A 23075-nucleotide genomic window follows, 5' to 3' on the forward strand; every position below is an offset into this window, starting at 1 on the left:
AAACCTCTAGAAATAGAAACACATAGAAAAGATGTACAGAAACAGACCAGTGCTTGCTCTTTCTCAAAGTGATGTTCAGCAGTGTGGTTGCTTGCTGGCAAAGGATGGGAATTACATTTGTGAAGTAGATTAGCTTCTACTTCAAGCACTAATTGGCTTTTTGAAGACAAATCTTGTAATACTGAGGTCTACACACAAGTCTGTTTCCTAACCATGCAGTTTTCGATAGTGAAAATACTGAGGTGAGCAGCTTTGAAAGGGGAAAGAAAAGGAAAACCTTTAAAAATGCAACTATTTCTAGGAACTCGCTGTTCTCACATCTGCTTAGTTATTGTCAATTGTACATTTGCTTGGTTGCCTTATTCTTAACCAGAGCACCATCAGCATTCATGCCACACTGTACAGCATCAGAATTGAAGAGCTTACGCTTTATCCCAGATCCAGCACAATGCACAAAGGCAACAGCTGACGGGCCAGATTGCATGAAAGCCTTTTTGTAGAGATAACAGGGGAAGGTTGTGTGACAAAAGGAAGAAAGCAGAGTATTGCAGGGGAGGAAAGGCTTTAAGCTAACATTATCAAGTGCTTCCAGACCCAGCAAATCCCAGGGAGCTCAGGTCTCTTCTCTCAAAAGAATGATTCTGCAAGTATTCCAGAACTCCTTTACTGGCTCAGCTTACTCTGCAATTTACTCAACCCAGTGTCTCACTGGAAAAGCAGTAATAAAAACATTATTAAGGGTTTAATTCTAGCTGTGACGAGCGATGTGGGGCACTAGAAAAGAAAGGGTCATTGGCAGCTGAGCATCTGATGCTAGACAATCTGTAGGCATTCTCACAGGACAGCCACCACAGGTCAGAGGAGGCCAAGTTGCTCTTGTATCTTGAATTTGAGATTGTTTCAGGCAATGTTTACTATGTGGGAAGGGCTCTGTTTCCCTGCAGAGTCTTCACCCCCCTCAGAGAAAACGGAACCAAACACAATGATAGTAAAGTAAACCACTGACAGCTTAACCCAACAGAGAATCTGAGACTGCAGCTTCCAGAAGCTCACTGGGATTCACCTCTTCCCATAAGGCTCCTTTGAACAAGCTCCACAGAAAGTACTGAGATAAGTGGTAGTCAGTGGAAGGTGTAACTGCAGTATTGGACTGCCTTCAGGTTTATGACAGGTATCCTTGGTTTTCCAGACTTTTCAACTATGAATCCTCTCCTGAAGTCACACCATTGCTTACAGAAACCACCCATCATACTCTCTGTTAGATTTATCACTCACTTGCTGTCCCCATGCCCCAGGAAGGAATGGAGACCTGAGCTCATGTCTGAAGAGGCAGAAGCAGCTGCCAAGCCAGCCTGGGATCAGCCTCTGAACACCACCAGCTGCAGCCTCGCATACATATCTCCCCTTTTATTGTATGAAAGGAATTGAGTGTACCTTCTGAGACATGACAAATCTGATCTCCCATTAAAAGAATTTATGTAAGAAAAGCACACCAAGCATTACTTAACATAAAGAGGCAGACAGGAAAAAGCTGGAAAGACCAAAGCACTATTGCTAAGCTGTTTATACCTTATTCAACTAGTACTGGTCCTGCCTGAGACAGAGTAGTAGATGAATACAAAATTAACCCTGATTTCAACAGTATGCCTGTTTTTGTCTTTCATGTTGAAGATATTAAAATCTGGGTCCCCTGTAACACAGGGGAGGATCACATTGCTAGACTCCTACACATATGCCTTCCCCACCCTAATAAAGAAAATCTGTTGCATGACAGTACTGAAAAAATATTTATTCAATGTAATTAACGTACAAAGTGACAGAAGATGTTACAGTAAGCAGGGTAGCATCCCTCAGAAACGTGAAGGGTAGCAAAATCCTCACAGTTTAAATTGGAAATAAGAGGTTAAGGTAATATAAGCCCCAAAGTGCAGCTGAAACCTTCTTTGAGAACCTTTTATTTCCATGTTACAAACACTACAACCCCCCTAGGAAGAAAGCACAGTCACCATGGGCCACATCCAATTTTGTGTTAATCATCTGAAGCAAACGAGCTGCAGCAAATGTTGCTGCTGTATATTTTAAAATGTGCTCAGCTGCACTAAACGTTACAAATCCTCCCCCTTTGATCTGAGGATTCCTCCATTCTGTGTCATCTCATCGCACCCACAAACCACTGTCACATTGCATTTCATCACATCACTGGCAATACACGTGAGAAGAAACCTTCCTTGTCATTAACACCGCAGCCTAATAAATCCCACCCTTATAAAGGTACACTTGCTTCCCAAAGGCAGTACTTGCTGTGAGCTAACAGCTATGCTTTCCTTTGCTAAAGTATTTCCCAGCTACTTGAAGCCAGAGCATATATAATAAAACCTGAATATGCAAACAAAAATATACTTTCTCAATATTTCATACCTGTTTATTATAAATACCAATGTTATTAAGCTGTTCCAATGGGTATAATACGTTCTTTGGCATAACTAAGACTATATTAAAATCTGTGCTGGTCATAATTTCCTGGACTTCAAGGTTTGAGCTATATTCACCATTTTGACAAGGCAAAGGTACTAACCAAGTTTACTAGGGAGGGACAGATACCACCCTCTATTTTATGCTTTTTAAAAGCTCCTACAACTATACTCTTGAAAGCCACTATCGGGAAAAAAGACACCTAAAACATTATGTGTTGTCAGCAACCTGAATTTTGCTCCTGTTCCCTGCTTGACTCCCAGTGTCACACAAGGACACAGCTCCTGACTTCCGATCCTCCCCTTTTAGCTGGCATGGACTGGCACTCCATGGAGGGAGGCAGCCAGCATCACGCAGTGCTGCAGCACCTGGTCCCCAGCTATGGCTGCGCAGGAGATGACTTTTATCTCCCCACAAATACTTTGGCATCCTGTTCTCAAACCACCAATATTAATATAAATAATAAACAGAGCTTAGGTCTTTGGGTCACAGTAAGTTCCCTCACCAAATCTGCTACATTCTTCCATAAATTTCAGTAATGCCTATCTGCAAGGTGATTGAACCAACACAAAGTCGAAACTTCTCCAAAAACAGGAGTCAAAGGCCTACAACTAAAAGACATCCATGATTTTAGCATGCTGTAGAGCAAAAGTTACAGAAATAATAATAAATCTTCAACTCGAACTACATATTTTGCAAAATATAGATGCAGGACACTCAGGCAGATAAAAAGCAGTATCTACAGTCAGCCACACACCCACTTTGGCACAAGGAGGTGGGACGTGGGGGTTATGGTCAGTTCATTACGTGTTGTTTCTGCCACTGCTCAGGGAGAAGAGTCCTTCCTCTGCTTCAGGGTGGGGCCCCTCACACACAGTTCTCTGCAAACTTCTCCAGTGTGATTCACTCTTCCACAGAGTGCAGTTCTTCAAGGGCAGCCTGTTCCAGTGTTGGTCCATAAGTCCTACCAGAAAGCCTGCTCCAGCATGGGCTCCTCTCTCCACAGGTCCCTGCAGATCCCTGCTCCAGCACGGGCCTCCCACAGGTTCACAGCCCTCTCTTAGGGACCCACCTTCTCTGGTGTGGGTCTTCTCCAGGGGCTGCAGGTAGAGCTTCACAACCCCATGGTCCTCCATGGGCCACAGGGGCACAGCTGCCCCACCATGGTCTGCAGGGAATCTCAGCTCTGGCACCTGAAGCACCTCCTTCACTCCTCCTCCTCCTTCTCCACTGACCTTAGTGTCTGCAGGGCAGTTCCTCTGACATGTTCTCACCCTGCTCCTCTCTGGCCACCATTACAGCTGCACAGTAACATTTCTCTCCTTTTCAAACATGCTATCATTCCTATAATTCTATCATTACTATCATTCCTGATTGGCTCAGCCTTGGCCAGGAGCATGTCCATCTTGGAGCCAGCTGGCATTAGCTCTACCCAAAACGGAGGAAGCTTCTGGCAGCTTCTCACAGAAGTTATTACCTACAGCTTCCCCTGTAGCCCCCCTGCTACTAAAACCTGGCCATACAGACCTGAAATACCACCCAAAACACACATGCAACTATTGCAGGGACAGGAAAAGAGAACTATTAAAGAAAAAAAAAAAAGGAAACTAGCGGGAAAAACAAAAGGAAGGTTATCAAGAGTCAAACACTTGTTTTAACCAGAGAAGAACAAAGTTGATGTACAATGCTGCCATACTCTCTGCCCAACATTTATCTCTTTCTAATACACTCATCAATATGGCATCAACTTAATTAACTCTTTTTAAATTAAATAGCAGCAGTGTTATGCTGACACATGGCCAAAGGAGCTTTTTAAAATACACACTGCTGGGGAGTGCAAGTTCAAGAGTTTGTTGAGAGGTCAGTTATGACATTATCTGCAGATGGTGTTTATCATGCAAATTGAACTTCCTTTGCCATGCGGACATGAAAATTTAATGATCTTGCTGGCAAGTGGACAAAATCTCATGTGTAACTGGTTTAGGTTTTTGTAACTCTTCTTGGTGGGTGCTACCAGGACAATTCACAACAGCAGAAATTCTCACATGCATGCTCGACCTTAAGTGAGCAAGAAAGCCAGTCCATTGTCCACTTCTTCCCTATTTTCCAGTTGCACCTTCTCAACACTAAAAATACAATCCCTGTCCCACCACTCCACAAGCAAACTGCACCTCATAATCTCACTCCATTGTCCTCAGTATACCAGGCCACAGACACAGCAGATCCCAGTATTGATGGTGGGTTCCTGAAGCAATTGAATGGGACTCAGGCAGCAGTTACACAGGTACTATCGGGAATCTGATCTCACTTCTCTTGCTGAGGCATACAAAATCCAGCAAAAATAAAGTGCTGCTCTTACATACAAAGTGCTGCTGAACATAGGCAGTGATGGTATGTTTTTATTCAATTAAACTGCTACAATATATTAAAACAAAGCAAGAGAGAGTTGTGATTGTTGAATTTGTAGCATCAGAGAAAGAAATAAACTACCTGTTCTTTTATCTGTACAGCAAAAGCCTTGATTTTGGATTAAACAGAAGTCCTTTGTTTCAGGTTGGTTCAGTGCACCACATAAATCAAGTAATCTTCTCTAGGCTGCATTTTAAGCTTCTTAAATAGGAAAAAAAAAGCAGCTTTAAAGTGAATGGCTGAAATGCAATAAACATTTGGATAAAGCAGAAGTGGGTAGTTGGATGTGAAAGCAATTCTGTAAGACATAAGCACCACCTTTGCTGCAAATGCACCTAGATAATTCTGTAGCTTCAGTTCCTTGGCTTAGGCAGGGATACTAAGGGATCATGCCACAGGCAAGTGGCAGCTCTGAAAGCTGGACCATAAGGAGCAATTAATTGGGACTGCAAATGCTGTCAGCCTGAGGTTTGGGCAAAGATAATCACAAAGATAACCAGTCAAGCACTGTAGAATTTCACATTACTTTAAATAGTTCATGTAGCCCATAGCCCATACCAAGGGGTCTGGAATCCTCCAAGCTCACTGCCTTCTCCCAGTTTTCTTTAGCATGGCATTTGGATTTGCAAGGTTTAACTTGTACCTCAATCCATCTCTGGTATTTGTATTCCAAATCTCAGAGTCAGAAAGATATACCAGATATCATGCACGTTCCCACTTAATATGTCTTCTACCTGTTCTCCCCACCACAGAAAGACAGATATTACAGCAAGTGTAAGAAACTACAGAACTTGCTTAGCAATAAGATACAAATTCTTCAGGCATTGTATATGAATGATCCTTGGCAATTGCTGCAAAACTAATCCCTACCTTCTCCAGAATGTTTAACAACCAAAGTAATTCCTGAGTACAGCCTTGAAAACACAATCTGAATATGAACTACTGCCTTGATATTTTCACAAAACCACAGAAAGCCTGAAATGACTAAAGGTAAGGCTGCAGTCTGTGCCTGCAGAGACCTGACCTGGAAACCTAAACACCAAAAAGTTAATTACATGACAACATTGTGTTTTGGTAGTGACATCTTGTCTTCTGTAAGCCTCGTTCAATATTCCAATACACAAGCCTTCCATAGTTATTACAGAAACTCATCTTAAAACAACAAATGTATGAACCAGTCATTTTTGCAGTAAAAATAAATTCTGACGCAGCAAGGTACTGTGGGAAGAATATTCTGCAGAAGAAATATGCAGTATGACACTAAAATAATTTAGCCAGTCAGCAAACTTGCTGATTAGCAGCTTCCAGTCCTTACTTCAATTTTCATGACAGATGTTTTTAGAATTGGACCCTTAAGAATAAGACAGCCTCCTCCAAAAAGCAAGCTGGGACTAAATGATCCCTCTCTGCCTATCCAATGGAATATCTCAGCAGCCTCTTTATCACTACACCATCAAATAATTACCTATCTACTCTGTAAGGGGATTATCTACACAAAATGGCTACAGATTTTTCTGAAAGTCATCTTTCTACACCCACTATAAACAAATAACCCCACCCTAGTTCTTTGAAAATGCTAACAAGTGGATTAATCCTGAGAAGAGTTAGTAATAATTTCACTTATCTTTCAATCTCACTTGATTAATTAGATAGGCTTTAAAGAACCATAAAGACACAGATTAAACATTTAATCAATAACTCCTTGCTAATTCTATTTAGCGGATTTTTGAACTGGAGCAATGCAGTGAATATTGGCAAGCCATAACAGTTACATGCTTTCCCAACACAGCTTGCTAGTATTAATTCCCTCTGTCTCTCCCATATCTTCTTTCTCACTGAGGGCTTCTCATGTTCCTGCCCTATGCAGAGAAATAATAAGGCAATTAGATATTGCAGCAGTTGCTACTCCAGATCCACAACAGCACAAAGTGAGACTTCCAAAGTGAAAATACTGTAAAACCAATGAAAGTAAGGATTTGTGCTACATGCTTGTGGTGATGGTCTCTGCAGACCACTATGGCATCATAAAAGCAAACCCCCCCAAATATTTGCTCTTGCTGAAAATCCTTTAGTCACAGATGTTCACTTACAGATGACTAAATGGTAACTACTAAAGAACACAAAAATGAAGACAAAATAGCTTAAAGATAGTGTGGGAGAACTGCATGCCTTGTGCTTATCTTAGATACAGTTGCTAAAAGATGCTCTGTAATTCCAAGTTTCAATAGGATAAAAGACTGTGCACACTAATAATCTTTCCTGTTTATCAGCTTTAATCCATAACCTTTTCTACAAGAAAGCAATGGAAAGAAGTAGGTCCAGCTACTATATTAACAAGCCATCAGAAAGCCACCCCTCTCAAATCCTTTTGGTGATTTAAAAACACTCCACCAATTAAAATCACAAAGAGTATACTTTCTGTATATGAGGTTTAAATAAATTAAAATGATCCCCAAGAAGCAAAACAAAAAAACAAAATCCTATCAAGCCTCCCAAGCACAGAGTGTTCTAGGCACACTCTAAATCGCAGTGTCAAAGGAGTAGGCTTGATGCCATCCTAAGAAATTTCACTAACACAAAAGCTTCCTTTTCTCACATTGCTTTACAGAGACTATATGGACTTTTATTTATAGTTACTGAATTATTTTGTAACACTCAGTGCATCCATTTCCCCCCACTCACCACAAAAGCTAAGAATCAAACTTTACATAAAGTAGCCCAGAAAATCTCACGTCTCCCTAGCACATATTGCCTTTACCCCCTACTTTTGTCATCCTCCAGTCAGATTTTCCAATGCCTTTTATGGAACTCTAAGGATCAGGGTAAAAATGAGATCAAGTAAATACACTCCTAATTACAGAAGTATTTTTTTAAATAAGAGTTAACATTCTTCTGAGTTGTCTGGGAAACCTGAGGGCACTTCCCAGAGGGGAGTAAGGGGACCTAAACAATGAGAATTGCATTCTTCAAAGGAGGCCTTAAAATAGCAATTTTTAATGTGACTCTATCATGCTTTCTCACATCACCCAGAGTCAAATGAAATGCAGAAGAACGAATGACAAAGTCACACTTTTATCTACGAGCCCAGAACATTTGGTTGATGCTAAAATTCTGAAAAGTGGCGTCCTGAATCTAAAAAATGGAGTATGTAGCAACAACAAGGGTTATAGGAAGAGTTGGAACACTGGGACATCAGTGCAGAAGTTGCTAAATGGACATGAGCCATTTTAGCAGGAATGTCGTCTCTAGGAATAAACAGGAACTTAAAGTGTGGATAATCACCACCTATTGCCCAAATATTGGGATATTCAATGTAAGAGAAGCCTCCAAGATCAACAAAGTCAACTCAAAAAGGTGGCAAGATTAGCAATTCTAAAGGAAGCCATTCCAGGGAAGAAGCACAAAAATAACACTGTTACTAGAAAAAGATCCCTTGGATAACCAGAATTAAATTATAATAGGAAGACACAGAGAACTGCATGTCCCCCATAAAAGAGCATCTCATCAGTAGCAAAGTCTGCACTGAGAAAAATCAAGAAGAGGCCTATCAGCAGCATGAAGGAGCTCAGTAAGACAGCAGAGAAGACCCTCTAAGAAAGTGCCCTGGCAAGACCCAGATTAAAACTGGTCTAGACATGATTGTGTAAGAACAACCAGAGAAGTAAAATAGGGTCTATTTCTTAAACACTTCCCTGATCTAAGGAGGGGGGGTTAAAAAAGGGACAGAAAGATTGTTAGTTTTATCAAGGCATAATAAAAAGAAATAGAAAGAAAACAATAGACTGCTGCTAATACCCTGCAAGGTGAGTAGCACAGGCTCAATCAAGACAAGGCAGGTAAGGCCCCCCCCAAAATCTTCCACAGGTGATGTCTGCTGTCACACCAGCTGCCATCCACACTGACTTTCCATCTCATTCTGGACCAGATCTCCCAGGAGTCAGGTACAGATGGAGACTCACACATCAGACCTTGATTAGGAGGTTTAAATCGAATTTATTACCTCAGGCTTGACACTTTCTCACCCATGGCTTCATAGAAGCCAGAGAGAAAAAAGCATGCTATGAAAAGCTACATTTTTTCTAAAAGGGATAAATGAAGCTGGGTATTGGAAATTGCAGAAAGACATTTTCTGCAGCAGGAATGAAAAATTGAATTAGATGGCAGATCACAAGGCAAGAAATAAGGGCCCAAAAAAAGCATGACTGATTAAACTCAAGCTGCAGTATTAAAAGAAGTAAGATGAGCCTTTTTATTTTGTTTTCCCCTTCCCAGTCATTTTTCAATAAACTGACAGGAAAGAAAATTATTTGGCCAAAGCACAAGGTGAATCTGCCCCATTTTCCAGGATGACACTTCTTTAGGCTCCCATGAAATGCCCAGAGATTCATCCCCACCATGGTGCTGGGGGTGGGCAGCACCATGCAGGAGGACTTGGTGGAGATAGGGCTGGCCAGAGGGCTCATGCAGCCAGGCCCTGGGTCTGCACACACACATTGGCTGGTCCCTTCTCAATCTGCAATGTGACATAAAAGCTGTGTGAGCCAAACATCAATCCCTCATTCCATCTTGTGCCTAAGCATCCAAATGAGCTGAGTAGTTTCAGAAAACAGCAGAAAAAGTAAATTAAAAGGTATTTCTTAGGCAGGAGAGACAAACTTTTTACCATTACACAGACAGCAATAAAGACTGCTCTGCCCACAGGTACTGCCTTGGACCTGTTTAACACCCCCTGTGGGCACACCAGTGAGGAGTAGCATGGTTTTACAAAGGATTATTGAACACACACAGGACTCAGATCACAATTTAAGACCACATAGAACCAAGAGAATAAAGCAGATAGTTACACTGGGGAGCTTTATTCCCCTGAAGTGTGCAGTATAAACTCTAAAAACTACATGAATCACCCAGAGCCATAAAGTTGGACTGATGTTCCATCATTCAAGTTGCAGTGCCTGGATCCTCCTTACTACCTGCAGGTGTACAACAGCAATCTATGGGCTACTGCCCTATTTCTCCTCCCCTGCTAATGACCAATATATTATTAACACTCTCTTCTTCTAATTCCCAGTTATGACTATATTTGAATTACCCTGGTGTCAGTGGGTCCCAGGCACCTCAGCTACCACACAATTATTTTCAGAGCAGTTTTCATCTTGTCATAGCACTTGGGCTTTACCCATGAAGCAGGTTTTAGCTATTCTTTAGACACTGCCAAAGTCTCTGTACACAAGTGAGTGAATGCCAAAATAATGCTCATAGAAAAATTACTCATGCTAGCAATCTGAAATGTTACATGAGTCTTTCCTTCCTAAAAAAGAAACTAGAGCTATTCGGATTCTGTTCAAGCAAACATTTTCAACAACAGATATGCCTTTTAGACTAAAGCAAAAATTTCTGTCAGGAAAGCTCCAGTGATATTTTACAGATTCTCCAATGAAAAAGACCACCTGGAGGCAGAGGTGTTTGATTATAAATTTTAGTCAAATTTAAATGACAGTATTCCTCTAGAAATAATTTTTTTTTAAAAGTGCAGTGAGGCTTGTTCTCAAAGAGGAAATATTGCTTTTTTAAATTATGTGCACACTTTCATGCAGCATATGCAAACCAGGTTAACTTTGGCTTCCCACATCTTTATTTTCATCGTGTATGTTTAACAAAACCATGGAACGCAGAACAAAATTCTCCCAGACCAAATTCAAGAGTCTCTCAAGGCAGGAACATTTAAATCATATTTTCTGCTCATCTCTACTGCTGATACACAAAGGGGAGGAGGGGCTTCCCAACAGTGGCTGAGCTTGGCATCTAAAATGTCAAAAACCTCAGTTGCCTGAATTCAGCTGACTGGAAAGGAACAGCATTTCTTCACATCAGTCATGAGAGATGCAATATTCAAGCTGTTCTAATACTTTATGATGGATTTGATGTATCAGGTTTCTGCAACTCACAGCACTAAAGAATTTAAAATACAACGTAACATCACACTAGCAACCCTTCACAAGACACAGGGTAACAAGACAGGCTTTGAAATTCAGCTATCTCTGCACGCAGTGCTACCAATGCTGCATTTGCACTTCCTACACAATTTCTGACTAAAGCAAAGAGAGATCACATACTTAGTTGAAATCACTGGTGATTCAATTACAATGGAATGTTGCCACTTTGTCAGGATACCATGTTAATTTCAAACAAAAAAATACCGACAGTAGTGGTTTGGGTTTTTTTAAATTATCACAGTGACTGCGACCTAAGTTTTCCAGATATGATACATGTCTTCTGAGATTATTTTGGGAGGGGAAAAGCACAACGATATAACTCAAAAAGGCATAAATGAGATAGATAATTTAACATTAAAATTCTACATTGAAGCAGTGACTTGCTGCTTCTCTTCTTTACAATATAAAGTATTAATTATACTGATGGGGATCTCAAACCAACTTCAGATCACTGATGTCATGTTCAGACTACCTGGACTAGAAGCAGGCACATTTTCAGCAAACTGTAACAGATCCCATAAATATGCTTAAGAGTGTGACCAATTATCGCCAAAAGTATAATTTCTGCTGCTATCTTTTTATTTACAATCATTGTCTTTTTCACACATATACAAATCCATGCCAACTTAAATTATTGGGGTTTCCTCAGTCTATATATTTGCTTTTTGTTTATGAATATGAGTCATCAGCACACAAAACAGGACTGGAATATAAGACCTAGTAACAGACCATGGATACAGCAGAAGTTCTTATACACACAACTTTCAGCACAATAAGAATCTATTTAACATAAGAATTTACTATTTGATTTATTCTTACTGAGACTGCCGAGTCACAGCCTAGTTATTAATTTCTTACTGACTACAGAATCCCAAACGTAGGGAGCTGAAGCCACCAAGTCAACAAGTTCAAACAGATTGTTTCACACAATTTTGCATAGATCTGGAAGGAAGAGGAATACAGAGGTCCAGCCTGCAGGGCTCCAAATCTTCACTAAGACCTTGGCCTGCTTTGGATCAGAGAAAAAAAATAAAACCAGAGGCTAAAGAGGAAGATTGGAAATTGCAATTTTGAAGGCAATGTTTACGGTGAAAGTAGGTTGAGATCCACACAACGCCTACTTACACCCAGGGAAACCGAGTTATTTTGGGAACATTGGTCATTTTAATGAACAGTAACCCTGATGTGGGTGATTATCCTTCAGAGGTCTACAATGTTAACTATACTGCCACTTGGAGTGATACAGAGAGGAAGAGTTCTTTCTGTAGTCCTTCAATAGCACATGATAGGGCTGAAATATAAAAGAGCTAACAGGGACTCAGGAAGACATTCTCTGGAAGCTGATCCCGTGCAAAGTTAGGCAGTTGAAAGCCGTGGCTTCAAGGGAAACTGAGGGTATTTAACATCTCCCTAGAGCCAAAAGGAGTAGATTGTATTCTCACTCCCTACACTTCTTGCCATCTCCTAGACTTAGCTTCTCCTTTACACTGGCTCCAGCCAATACTATATGACCTTACAAGTCACTCTAGTTAACTGTAAAAACGGGAAAAAACCCAGGCTTTCTGTTGCTTTTCAATGAGATAATCAACTCACACAGGCATCTTCACTGATGCCTGCAAACCAGAGGTAAGAAGTGAGCTGAGAATAGGCAACAGGGACACCCTCCTTCCATATCCAAGGAAGCTGTTCAGGCACTCTGTGCTCATGAAGCCACAGCTCAGTATAACCTCACCTCAAAAACAAAAGACTAGAATACATAAATGCTTCTCACACTTTGTATTATCCAATTTGTGGAGCTATCTGATAATAAATAAATAAATAAATAAATAGAACAGTAGTGAAGATCAGAAAGGATGCATCAAACTCAAACACCTCCAATGCCAGTTTATCTAAACTGGGAATTAGTAACTTCCCAGATGCAAGCAGAATGGACAATTCCAGTGCATTTGTACTCTTTTCCTCAAATTTTATTTGAAACTTAAATACTTCTCTATGGTGGATTAACAGCTCATTGTATCAGCAAGTATCAAAATGGGTCTAGACCTGTATTCTCTAAAATCTGCCTCATCTAAGTTTTCCATTATCTGGACTATCTCTGTTTATTATTATCATGCAGCACATTTTATCAGCTGCAGACAGGACTGTTCAACAGAAAGGATGCAAGATTGCATGGTTCAAGTGGTAAAAAACAATGACACATGCTGATACCTATTCAGGATAAGATGGTTTGGCCTCCCAAAGGCAAAAAACCCAAAACAAATGAAAAAACCTAAAATGAAGTAAATCCCTGCAAAAAGACAATTTCAGAAAGAAAGCATCAATGCAAATTCATGCTTTGTTGATGTTATTTAAATTTTTACTAAAATCAAACAGTGATAAATTTGAACTGTAGACTACATCCAAAAATCCTCTGCCTGAAAGAATGGAAGCACCCAAAATTCATTCACAAATGAAAACTGTTAAAAGATGCTCAATACTAGCCCATAAATACAAGGCAAATAACACAAGCTCTTGAGCCCATTTCTAGCAGTGCTTACTTAACCAGATGTCAAATGTACCATGTCAAAAATAAGAACAGCCTTCTTAAAGACAGGCAATGTGAGACTTTCAAAATAATAACCAGAAACTTGTAGTAACAAACCCCCAGGGCTCTAAAAATGTGAAGTGATGTAGGGCTGCATTGGAATTCTAAAACTGTCAACTGATTTGCAAGAGATTAAATACACACACACAGACACACACACACATATATATATGAGACCAAAATTCTACATAGTTTTAAAAAGTGATCTATGCCACACAGCAAGCACTTGAAGCTGTGAGAATGTGGTGTTCCACCCTTAAGGAGAAGGGAGAACCCAAGATTTGTAGACGCTCATGATTGAAAGGAATGCCAAAAGTCAGAGGACCTGCAAAAGCTTGTAGACTTTTATTAATAATTTCCTCACTTGGCAAGGACATTGTTATTCTAGTCCCTGACCTCCCAGCATAAGCATACAGCAGTGGGTTTTGGATAAGGGGTAGGGTGAAAGGGAAGAGAGAGAGATATGAATTAAAGTGTATGAGAGAGGAAGGAAGAAAGAAAATTAGACAGATCACCTGTTCTGGCCCCAGCATTGATCCAGCTGGAGTATCCAGGGTGCAGGGGTGCACACATGCCTTGGCTTTGTGGGGATACCTTTTTATAGATATCTTTACCCTGTTCTGGAGGTAAGCTTCTCACTTTCTATGCAAATTAGTTATCATGCACAGTTCTTTCTTCTAGATCTTTCTGGATATAGGTTGGAGGCTTGAAGGGTCTTCGATGGTCTTAATCTACAGTGCACGTCCGCTTCTCAACCTCATTGCTGCACTTGCCCTGTACTGTGTTGTGCTCATTCTGTTGCGCCAGAACAAGGATATCTGTCCCAGAAAAGTGCTGCTCTACCTCCATAGGGACCCCTTCTCCACCCACCCTATTCTTTCTCACAGTGTGTTATTACCAACAACTCCTGGCTGGCTCCATGGCTATCCAGCTATCAGTTTTTGAAACATACACATTTTAGTCCATTATCTTTTAAGTTTCTACAGAAAACCCACTCTCAAATTTGGCTACTGATTCTTCTCTGATGATGTGTAGCAATGTTACAGTCACATAATGGAAAGTGCTTTGTAAGCCTGGACTCTGCAAGAACTCATAAATATGTGAACCTCATATTGCTACATTCATATCAGGCTCTACCCAATGAAAAATGTTACTATGTCCTGAGGCACCCTTGTTTCAAACAGTAGCATCCTGTGCATCTAAATGTTCCTCCTGATAAAATTAAAAGCCCAAATCCTTGTACAGAGTAAAAGATTTCCAAAGAAGCTCATGTGCTGTGCTCTGATGTTCTGAAACCTATTTTTCAAAAAGTTTACTGCAGAATACTGAAGTCTTTATGGCTTCTTCCACTTCTCCTTTTTGAAAGGTGAAAAACTGAAAAGCTGGTCATAGTGTAGCTACAACTATGCAGAGACTAGACTATCTTCTGCTCCTTTGACTTCCTCCTATATGTTGCATTTAACACACAACTTGTAGAATCAAATAAACATAAATTATCACAGGAACACACACACCAAAAGCTATCCGTAACATTTAATTTCATTGTATCTCTTACTAAGTGTTTCATGGAACACATTTAACACCTTAAAATGTAATACTGTAAGCATGACTACATATTTCACAGAAATACAGAAAACACACCACTAAAATGAAAGAAGGCCAATTTGATAAATGCAGTATTATTAGCATAAGCTATTAGTTAGCTCAGCACTTACAACAGTAATGAAACTGGCCCTTTGCAATTTAACTGTGCAACATCAACTACAGCTGAAGAAATTATAGTTCATTAATTTATTTTCTAAAGAAGAAAAGGAAATTACTGCTGTCTCTACCTACGAGCCCATTCTGTGATCAATGGTATGAGAAATGGGCAGTTTTCCATCTCTGCACTCTTGTCCTTTGCCTCAAGACACCAACTTTTAAATTTGATTGACATGGCAGGGACACAGACACACCTCTGCTTGGACTGCAGCAGCTTTAGAGAGGAAAAAGGAGGTGGGGGAAAGCGACTGTATCTCAGAAGCACTCAGATACCACGGAGGTCCATTTGCCAGGCAATCTAGGACCAAATTTTTGAAGACGTAGATGTGTGTAAAATACCTACATGGACATTGCCCCAGCAAAATTTCTCAAAAGCGCTAACATGAAATAGAAGACAAGATAGCTCAGAATTTAAAGTTAGTTATTCTGGCTATTATCTGGTAGCAAATTTCAGCAACCACACTCAGAGATTATTGTGATGTGCTAATTGCACAAATGGATTCATTACCAACTGTCTCTTCCCCGTATTTGTCAGCTTACATTCCTGTTTTCCTGTCTGAAGTCCTCAACCAATCCTGCCAGATCTGCTCTCCTTACCTTCACATACTGTGTAAAGACAAGACACACTTCAAGTTTCTGCATAAAGGAAACCAAAGCAGGCACCTCAATTGTTTGTAAAATTCCATCACTAACTAAATCCAACATCACATTCACTTCTGCACCTCACTGAAATGGCTGCGGTGTCATGCAGAGCTGTAAAATACATTAACATTTGGCAGCAGAAAACACGAGCCACCTTCATGTGCTCAACTGCGGCACATTGAGAAAAGTCAGTATTTCTTGAAAACATTACTAAAATGCTCAGCTGTCTGAGCAAGTTTCATACTTGCATCCTTTTACATTACTCAGTTTTGCAGTAATAATTGAGACAAATAATTCTAGTGTCAGAAGCTTTATCTTTCCAATTTTCATATCAGAAGAAAGTCTGAAAGGAAATTAATTACCTTGCCCTTGTCTAGACTGGCCTGATTTTTTTTTTCCCAGTAACATTTTATGATCTTTATAAGGATACTGCTTTTCTGGAGAAGCCATACTGCAACAACACATAAAACAGCTAAGACTGAAGAAGATGTTTTGAGAAGATCTCATCCTCCAGATTAAATGTGGACTAAGCTAAGATGCTTTCACTTTTTATCATTGTCCTTATTCCAGCAATAAACGTGCCGAAGTTCATACAATCTCCCTCAATCCAATTACAAATGAGCCAGCTTAAAACACAGTGGGACAATTAGCCACAAGAACCGCTACAGGAACAATGTATCAGTAATATCTTAAACCACCTCAGCTATTTTAAAATTGGACTTGTCCACACCTCTACTTTAGTAGAGATGTGCATCATGCTGCCAGACCACATTTCAGTGCATTTTGTTTCAACTGAGTTGCTCAAACTATATCACTATAGTTAATATGGTACAAAGTGGCAGAGATAAGAAAACATTTCAGGCAAAAACCAAGCAGTTTGGTAGTTTAAACAGACTGTGAAAAACAGAACTGTGTTTGAAAATCTAGAATTAAAAGCAACCACAACAAACTCATTTTGTTTTTAAAAAATAAAATGGTCAAACAGATTATTCAAAGAAGAAAACAAATCTCTGATTTCTGTCTCATGTTCATCTTTTGTCATCTAGTGACTGAGGACAGAATATCTATTCCACTAGTATCTACTTACAGTCCTCAAAAAACCCCTGGAATTTTGTCCACCAGTATAAAAATGCTCAAATTCAAGAGCAATAACAGCACAGAGTATGTTTCTCTGTCTTGTTGCTGTTATTAATTAAGTCCCATTTGCTGCTCCTGAATGGCTGTTATTTAGTTGCACTGGATGGGTGTGTAGAAAGTAATAGAAGATGGATCAACAGCTGTAGTTATTATGAAAATTATGGCACTGCATGAGAGGAATTGCAGCTGCTCAATTCATGCAAATAAGAGCTACTTGATAATGCCTATAATTACACAGCATGTCAAAACAGCATAGCTGGAGCGTAAGTAGAGACTACATATTTTAGAAAGCCAAAAGATTTCCATTTCATTATATTCCCATTCCCTAAACGCCTATTTAGCGATAACAAGAAACACTTTCTGTCGACAGGCTCACAGATACAGAAAGGTCTGCTGAGTCTCCCAGGTGCATTCCCCTGCCAGCACTGCAGCTGTCAAACACAGAGCCTCTCTGCTATTTGTAACACAGCCTGGACTCACATCACAGCTGGGGCTTCAGCGCACTGTGTGCTGAGCAGATATGAAGAAAGATCCAGCCACATCTACTTTCAAAGCAAAGGAAGATTACTTCCAAGTGGCTCAGACAATGCAGATATCATCTCCTCTATCCAAAGCCTGGTCCTGACACCTGGAACAGCACTGTAATAGTCTAGCTTACTTTACTTTTGAGTGTATCTTCTTTCAGCTTGTTCAAGGCAATTCCTTTCCGACCTCATGCACTAAGGCCCTCTTCAAGAGCACATTTCCTTTTCTTAGATGAAAGACTTACTAAAGGCTCCTTATTTTCAGAGATGCTGCCCACTGTGCTTATCCTGCTACATCTGTAGGCTGTTTACACATTAGCAATGGTTTATATAAAGTGACATTTTATTACTTTAGTGTCTTCCCATTCCTGTTCTGCCTATTTAATTAAAGTCCTCTTTTTTGCCAGTTGTTTGTGCTAGCAAATCCCTGCACCTGCATGTAAAAAAAAACAGGGATGAAACCTCATTTGTTTTCCTCTGTACCTCAAATTCTTGTTTCAACAGCTGCACAGCACAATATTATGTTACAAACAATAAACCCAGAACAAGAAATACAAGAGTAGTGAAGAGATTTATTTATTTATTTTTACTTATGACATTCAAAAAAGAGACACAGAGAGATACACAATTTTGCAACCCTCCTACCTCTCACTCAGGGGTGAGTTGAACCCACTTGGTGTGTCCAACCAAGTCAGTTGCTAAAATTCCTTACTGCTCTTATTTTACCCAGTGATCCAAATCACATAACTTTGCAGATAGCACAACTTTTCTTTTCCTGTGACATCTGATGACAAAATCTCATTGCAAATGCCTTGGAACCCAGGAACGTGACTCCTGGTAGAAGCGGTACCTCATGGTTCTCACATTTCAGCTGGACAACCATTAAATCACTGACCCAACATAACAGCTACACACTTCTTAGCCTTACCTGAAATCACATGCTGTGGTAAGTTCTGCTCCTCCTCCAAAAGCCTTTCCTTGAACTAGTGCAACACTGATCAAAGGCAACCTGCAGAAGAGACCCTAGTAAGCAAAATTCATGCTTTTAGCCTTTCAGAAATTACAAAACAATTCAACCAAAGCATTTATACAGTAAAAGTTGTGAAAAATATACTGTTCCAATTTAATCAAATAACTACATCTTTGTGGCACAACACCAATTCCACTTATGTCAAAATTACTATTGCATAATTGATACAGAATCTCAGAATGAAGCAGTAACACAGATATTTTAAATGGAGTCAAAATAAAGATCATGTACTGAAAAACATGCAATGAAAAATACCTGCTATAGAATATATCTAAAAAGACTACCTGTGAGGAGTGACAGGATAGCAACACAAGATTCTACTCTAAGCCACTGCACCACAGAAAGCAGCAGAAAGAGACACAAAGAGCTGAAGGGCTGGGTTATCTAAAATTAATGAGAATTACCATGACAGCTTCAGCAGCTTCTTCAAACAGAGTGCTACTATCTCAGTCATCAACAAAACTTTTTTTGCAGACAAAACCTTTTGACGAAAGCAGCAATCTGTTACCTTTGTTGGTGTTGTATTTAATCATGTTCAAGGTATTTAATCATGTTCAAGGTAATTCAAAGGACAGAGGGAAGGAAAAGTATGTTTCCCCACTGCTGATGCGAAATGAATACTAATGAGTAGTGACTTAGGATAAGGCAAGTTCCTTAAGAAATGAAGGCAGCTGGCTAGTCACAGAATTTGCACACTAATACAGCTGTTTCATCTTTTACTGTGAAGAGACATTTAGCTCTTTGAGCAGTTTGCAAACCACATTCAGAAGTCAGCATCCTAATCATAACCACATCTCTGGTTTTAGTTCTCCTTTAATAGAAGCACCAACACTTTCTTACAGCCCAAGTTCACTTACAAGCTGCAGCACTGTTCATACAATACATGGCACAAGAGAACCCACTGGAAGAAGGCAATCTCATTTTTCCTGTGCTTTATGAGAAAGCAGAAGATGTGGGTCCAAGATAGCTACATCCACACTCTAATCCATTTGAGGCACCTCTCTCAGGATCACGGTCGGTCTCAGCTCTGAGGGAGACTAATCCCATCTACAACAGATGTCCCCAGACAGCAGCTCAGTGCTGCCCCTGAACCATGGCTTAGATACACTAAGTCTACACACCTGAGGTGGGGACTTAATCTTCACACATCTTCCTCCTCTTAGCTTTGCCCCATCAATTTTGATTATATGGAGACAAGCTTATGCAAATGGCTTCCAATCCTGAGGACTCCTTACAGTACTACTAATGTGGGTTTCCAATCTCCTGGGTAATTTTACAGAAAAAATGTTAATTCATAACATTTTCTCATACAGATTATTTGAAAACAAAGAATTTTTGAAAACAAAGAATATTCATCTTCAAAGAGCTCTAAGCAGAAAAACACAGACTCTACCACAAATGGATTTAATAGAAACATGACTTTGTAAGGGAAGCTAAGTCTAAAGGAAAGGGTGTTTTTTTCAGAATTACCAGATGGTAGAACTGACACACTCCTCTTGTGAAGTGGGAAGATTAAATAAATATGTCAAATAACTGTTACCTATGTAGGCTGCGTAACCTGTTGGCGCTTGTTATTTAAGAGCTACCAACTTCCAGTGAGTTAGAGAGGTTGAGTTTCAGAAAATCTGAAGGCCTAGATTTCCTTAATTCTGGATATCTCCTAGCTCTACATATATAATTCTAGTTTGTTTTTTTTTCCTGTCCCAATCTCTGGAAAGTGTAATAGTTGCAAAATGTTAAGGTCTAATTTAAATCCATAAATACCTACCTGATTAACATATGTGAATACAAGGTCTGGGATTCAAAATTACATACATAAAAAGACATATTTTATCTCGTTAAAGAGTTAGCCAAAATACATTCTGATACTTATAATTACTTAATAAATGGGTAAATAAAATATATTACCTCATAAGTCTGGTTAAGGTGTTTTGCATAAACATGCACATATTCATCCCATCCTACAATGAATAGGAAATTAAAAAATGTTATGTGATCTTAATGTGAAGCAATTAAACACATAGACAAAGTAAATAGGAGTAGGCATTCCTTATATTTACTTCAGCTGGGTTTTGTCTCTGGTTCATGTTGGCCAAGTTCTAATCCAAATGCACAAATAGAAAACCTAGTATAAATCAGGTTAAAAAAAAATAAAAACTCAACCAACTTATATAAATTTCAGTTAAAATTAAGCCACTGTTCAAGTAATTGCAATACTGAATTTCTATTCCGTTAAATTTTAGTGTTTCCTCTTAACTTCCTCTTCTCACTTCAAGTTGAACACGCATAAATCTGAGTTTTTAAATTCTGTACAAAGCCATGGTGTGCTACATACTTTTTATGTCCCAAATCCATCAAGTTTTAGACAAGATAAAATTTACCAATTTAATCTTTTATTGTTTGGGCCAAAAGCATTACAGATAAAGAAAACTAAAAACACCAAACCACAAAACACTGAAACAAATAAACAACCAAACCAGAAAGAAGATTCTTCTTATGTCTCTTGTCCTTTGTGTTTTACATCTACTTACAATCAACAGTGAAAAAGATACAAGCACTTACTTTTAATCTAGTACAAGAAAGAAAGGGCTCCAAATAAAATACATTCAAAACAAATATTTCTTCCCTATAATGCACACTTAAAATGTGGAACACTTGGCAGCAGGGCTTTACACCCTCTACATGAATTCAAGAACAACTACATAAACTCACAACAGGAACAGCAACAATAGGTTATTACACAGAAGGCAACACCTCTAGCTCTAGAAGTCTTATCACAAGTTGCTGGGAGCCAAGAAAATATTTTGAAACAAAATCATTATCTATCTGCCTACCCTGTTGTTATCCTCTTTCTCAGACATCTAGAATTAATCAGGAAGTTGACAAATACCTGGGCTAAATGATCCAGAACCACCATGTTCATATACATACTGAATTGAACAACATGTATTATTTATCCCATATAAAAGAAAAAATTATGCTTGGACACCGCAGAAATAAAAAAAAAAAAAAGTAGGTAAAAATTTCAGTACATCTTTCAAATAATAAAGAAAAAAAATCCAAAAAACCAAACCAAATATCTCTGAACAAGAATTTACTGATTTCTAAAACACAGTTTTACAGAAGCTGCAAATTAGAGAATATGCCTGAATTAAAAGCCTCTGACTCATACGCAGTAAGTCTTCAGTACATCTTTGGAATAGAACCTTGAAATAACAGTAGGCCAATTGCAGGTGATTTATTGTCCATTTAGTCATGTATTCCCAAGAGCTACTCTGCCCAAAGCCAACCAGCATTATGATGTTTAGGTGCAGATCTCTGGCAGATGTCAGTGCCATGACAATTACTACACATGAACCAGTGTATTTAGTTTTACTACACTAAAGGGCTCCTCAAAAATTTTAGCACCTGTTGATTTATAAAAAGGTTTTTAATTATCACTGTAGCCATCTCCTACACCCCCTAACAACATTAGTAATATTTCCATTCCAAAACAAAGAACATTCAAACCCTTTGTGATAGCTGCCTTAGTAGCTAAGTTCAAAGCCCACACAAACATACAGGATACCAATTCTCAGACACAGACTTGCACAATTCCCATATTACAACTGTCAGGATGAAGCTGTACAAAAGCTCTTCAGAGAACACAGTTTTTCACTTCATCACAGCACAATCCTTGCATTCAAACTGGCCTTCTCAATCATGACAAAATCCAAAATGGTAATTAAATATTAATTCCAGAACAGACAAACTTGAAAAATGCATTTATGTCTGAGCAGACAAAAAATAATTTTTTCTCAGGTGGTAGGGAGATTACTGTGTATTCTATGGAAAAAAATGCTTCCAGAGAACACATTCCTTAAAAAAACCCCAAAAACCCAAGAAAAAAAAAAGCAATTGCTTGAGTGCTGGCAAATAAACCCTTCAAACCTTCCTGACAAGAAAAATAAGGCTATTATTCAGACAAAATTCTCTGACTAAGAGGTGTTCGCTGCAGTCTAGTAGAATAATTATATTTGCAGCTCTAATACTGTCCTTGAAATAAGAAGATATCTAACTAGCAGAAAGGGAGCTAAAATGCAGTAAAATACATTTACTACATATGGAAGAAAAGGATTAATAGCTTGGTGTGGGCCTAGGAGATGCAGGGAAGAAGAAAGTCACCTTCATAAAGCAGAAAAGTGTAATGCTGGCTCTTATTGCTGCAAGAGCTTTGAATCCATTTGCACTACAGATAGAACATAATTTACATATTATCTCCAACTGCTCCAAAGTCCTCCCTCCACAGCTTATGTTTGGGAACCTCTGTCCTAGGGCTTCTAGACAGGGACAAAGGAAAGCAAAATTCTCCTTTGTACTTCTTCCTCTGAACTGTTGCTTTAAAAGCTGATCTTGCTTTTCAGCTAGGCAACTTTTCAAGTCTCACTCCAGAATGAGGTTCTTGCTCTGGGAACAGCTTACAAAGCCTTATAAAGACACAAGGAAAATATTTTTTATTTAAATTCCACTATTCATTTACCTTC

General features: G+C 39.2%; 1 protein-coding gene across 9 annotated transcripts in view; it reads right to left on the reverse strand.

The window, feature by feature from the left end:
- The window catches only part of ECHDC1 (ethylmalonyl-CoA decarboxylase 1), a 44715-nt gene that overhangs the window by 6713 nt on the left and 14927 nt on the right, over positions 1-23075 (reverse strand). For all 9 annotated transcript variants that reach the window (XM_064413103.1, XM_064413101.1, XM_064413102.1 and 6 more), the window contains 2 exons: positions 20461-20513; positions 18451-18531 (listed from right to left, as the gene is read on the reverse strand). In XM_064413103.1, coding sequence (XP_064269173.1) covers positions 18451-18531; positions 20461-20513 — 134 coding nt within the window. The remainder of the gene's footprint in view (positions 1-18450; positions 18532-20460; positions 20514-23075) is intronic.

Source organism: Passer domesticus, chromosome 3, assembly GCF_036417665.1.
Source record: "Passer domesticus isolate bPasDom1 chromosome 3, bPasDom1.hap1, whole genome shotgun sequence".
NCBI classification, from domain to species: domain Eukaryota; kingdom Metazoa; phylum Chordata; class Aves; order Passeriformes; family Passeridae; genus Passer; species Passer domesticus.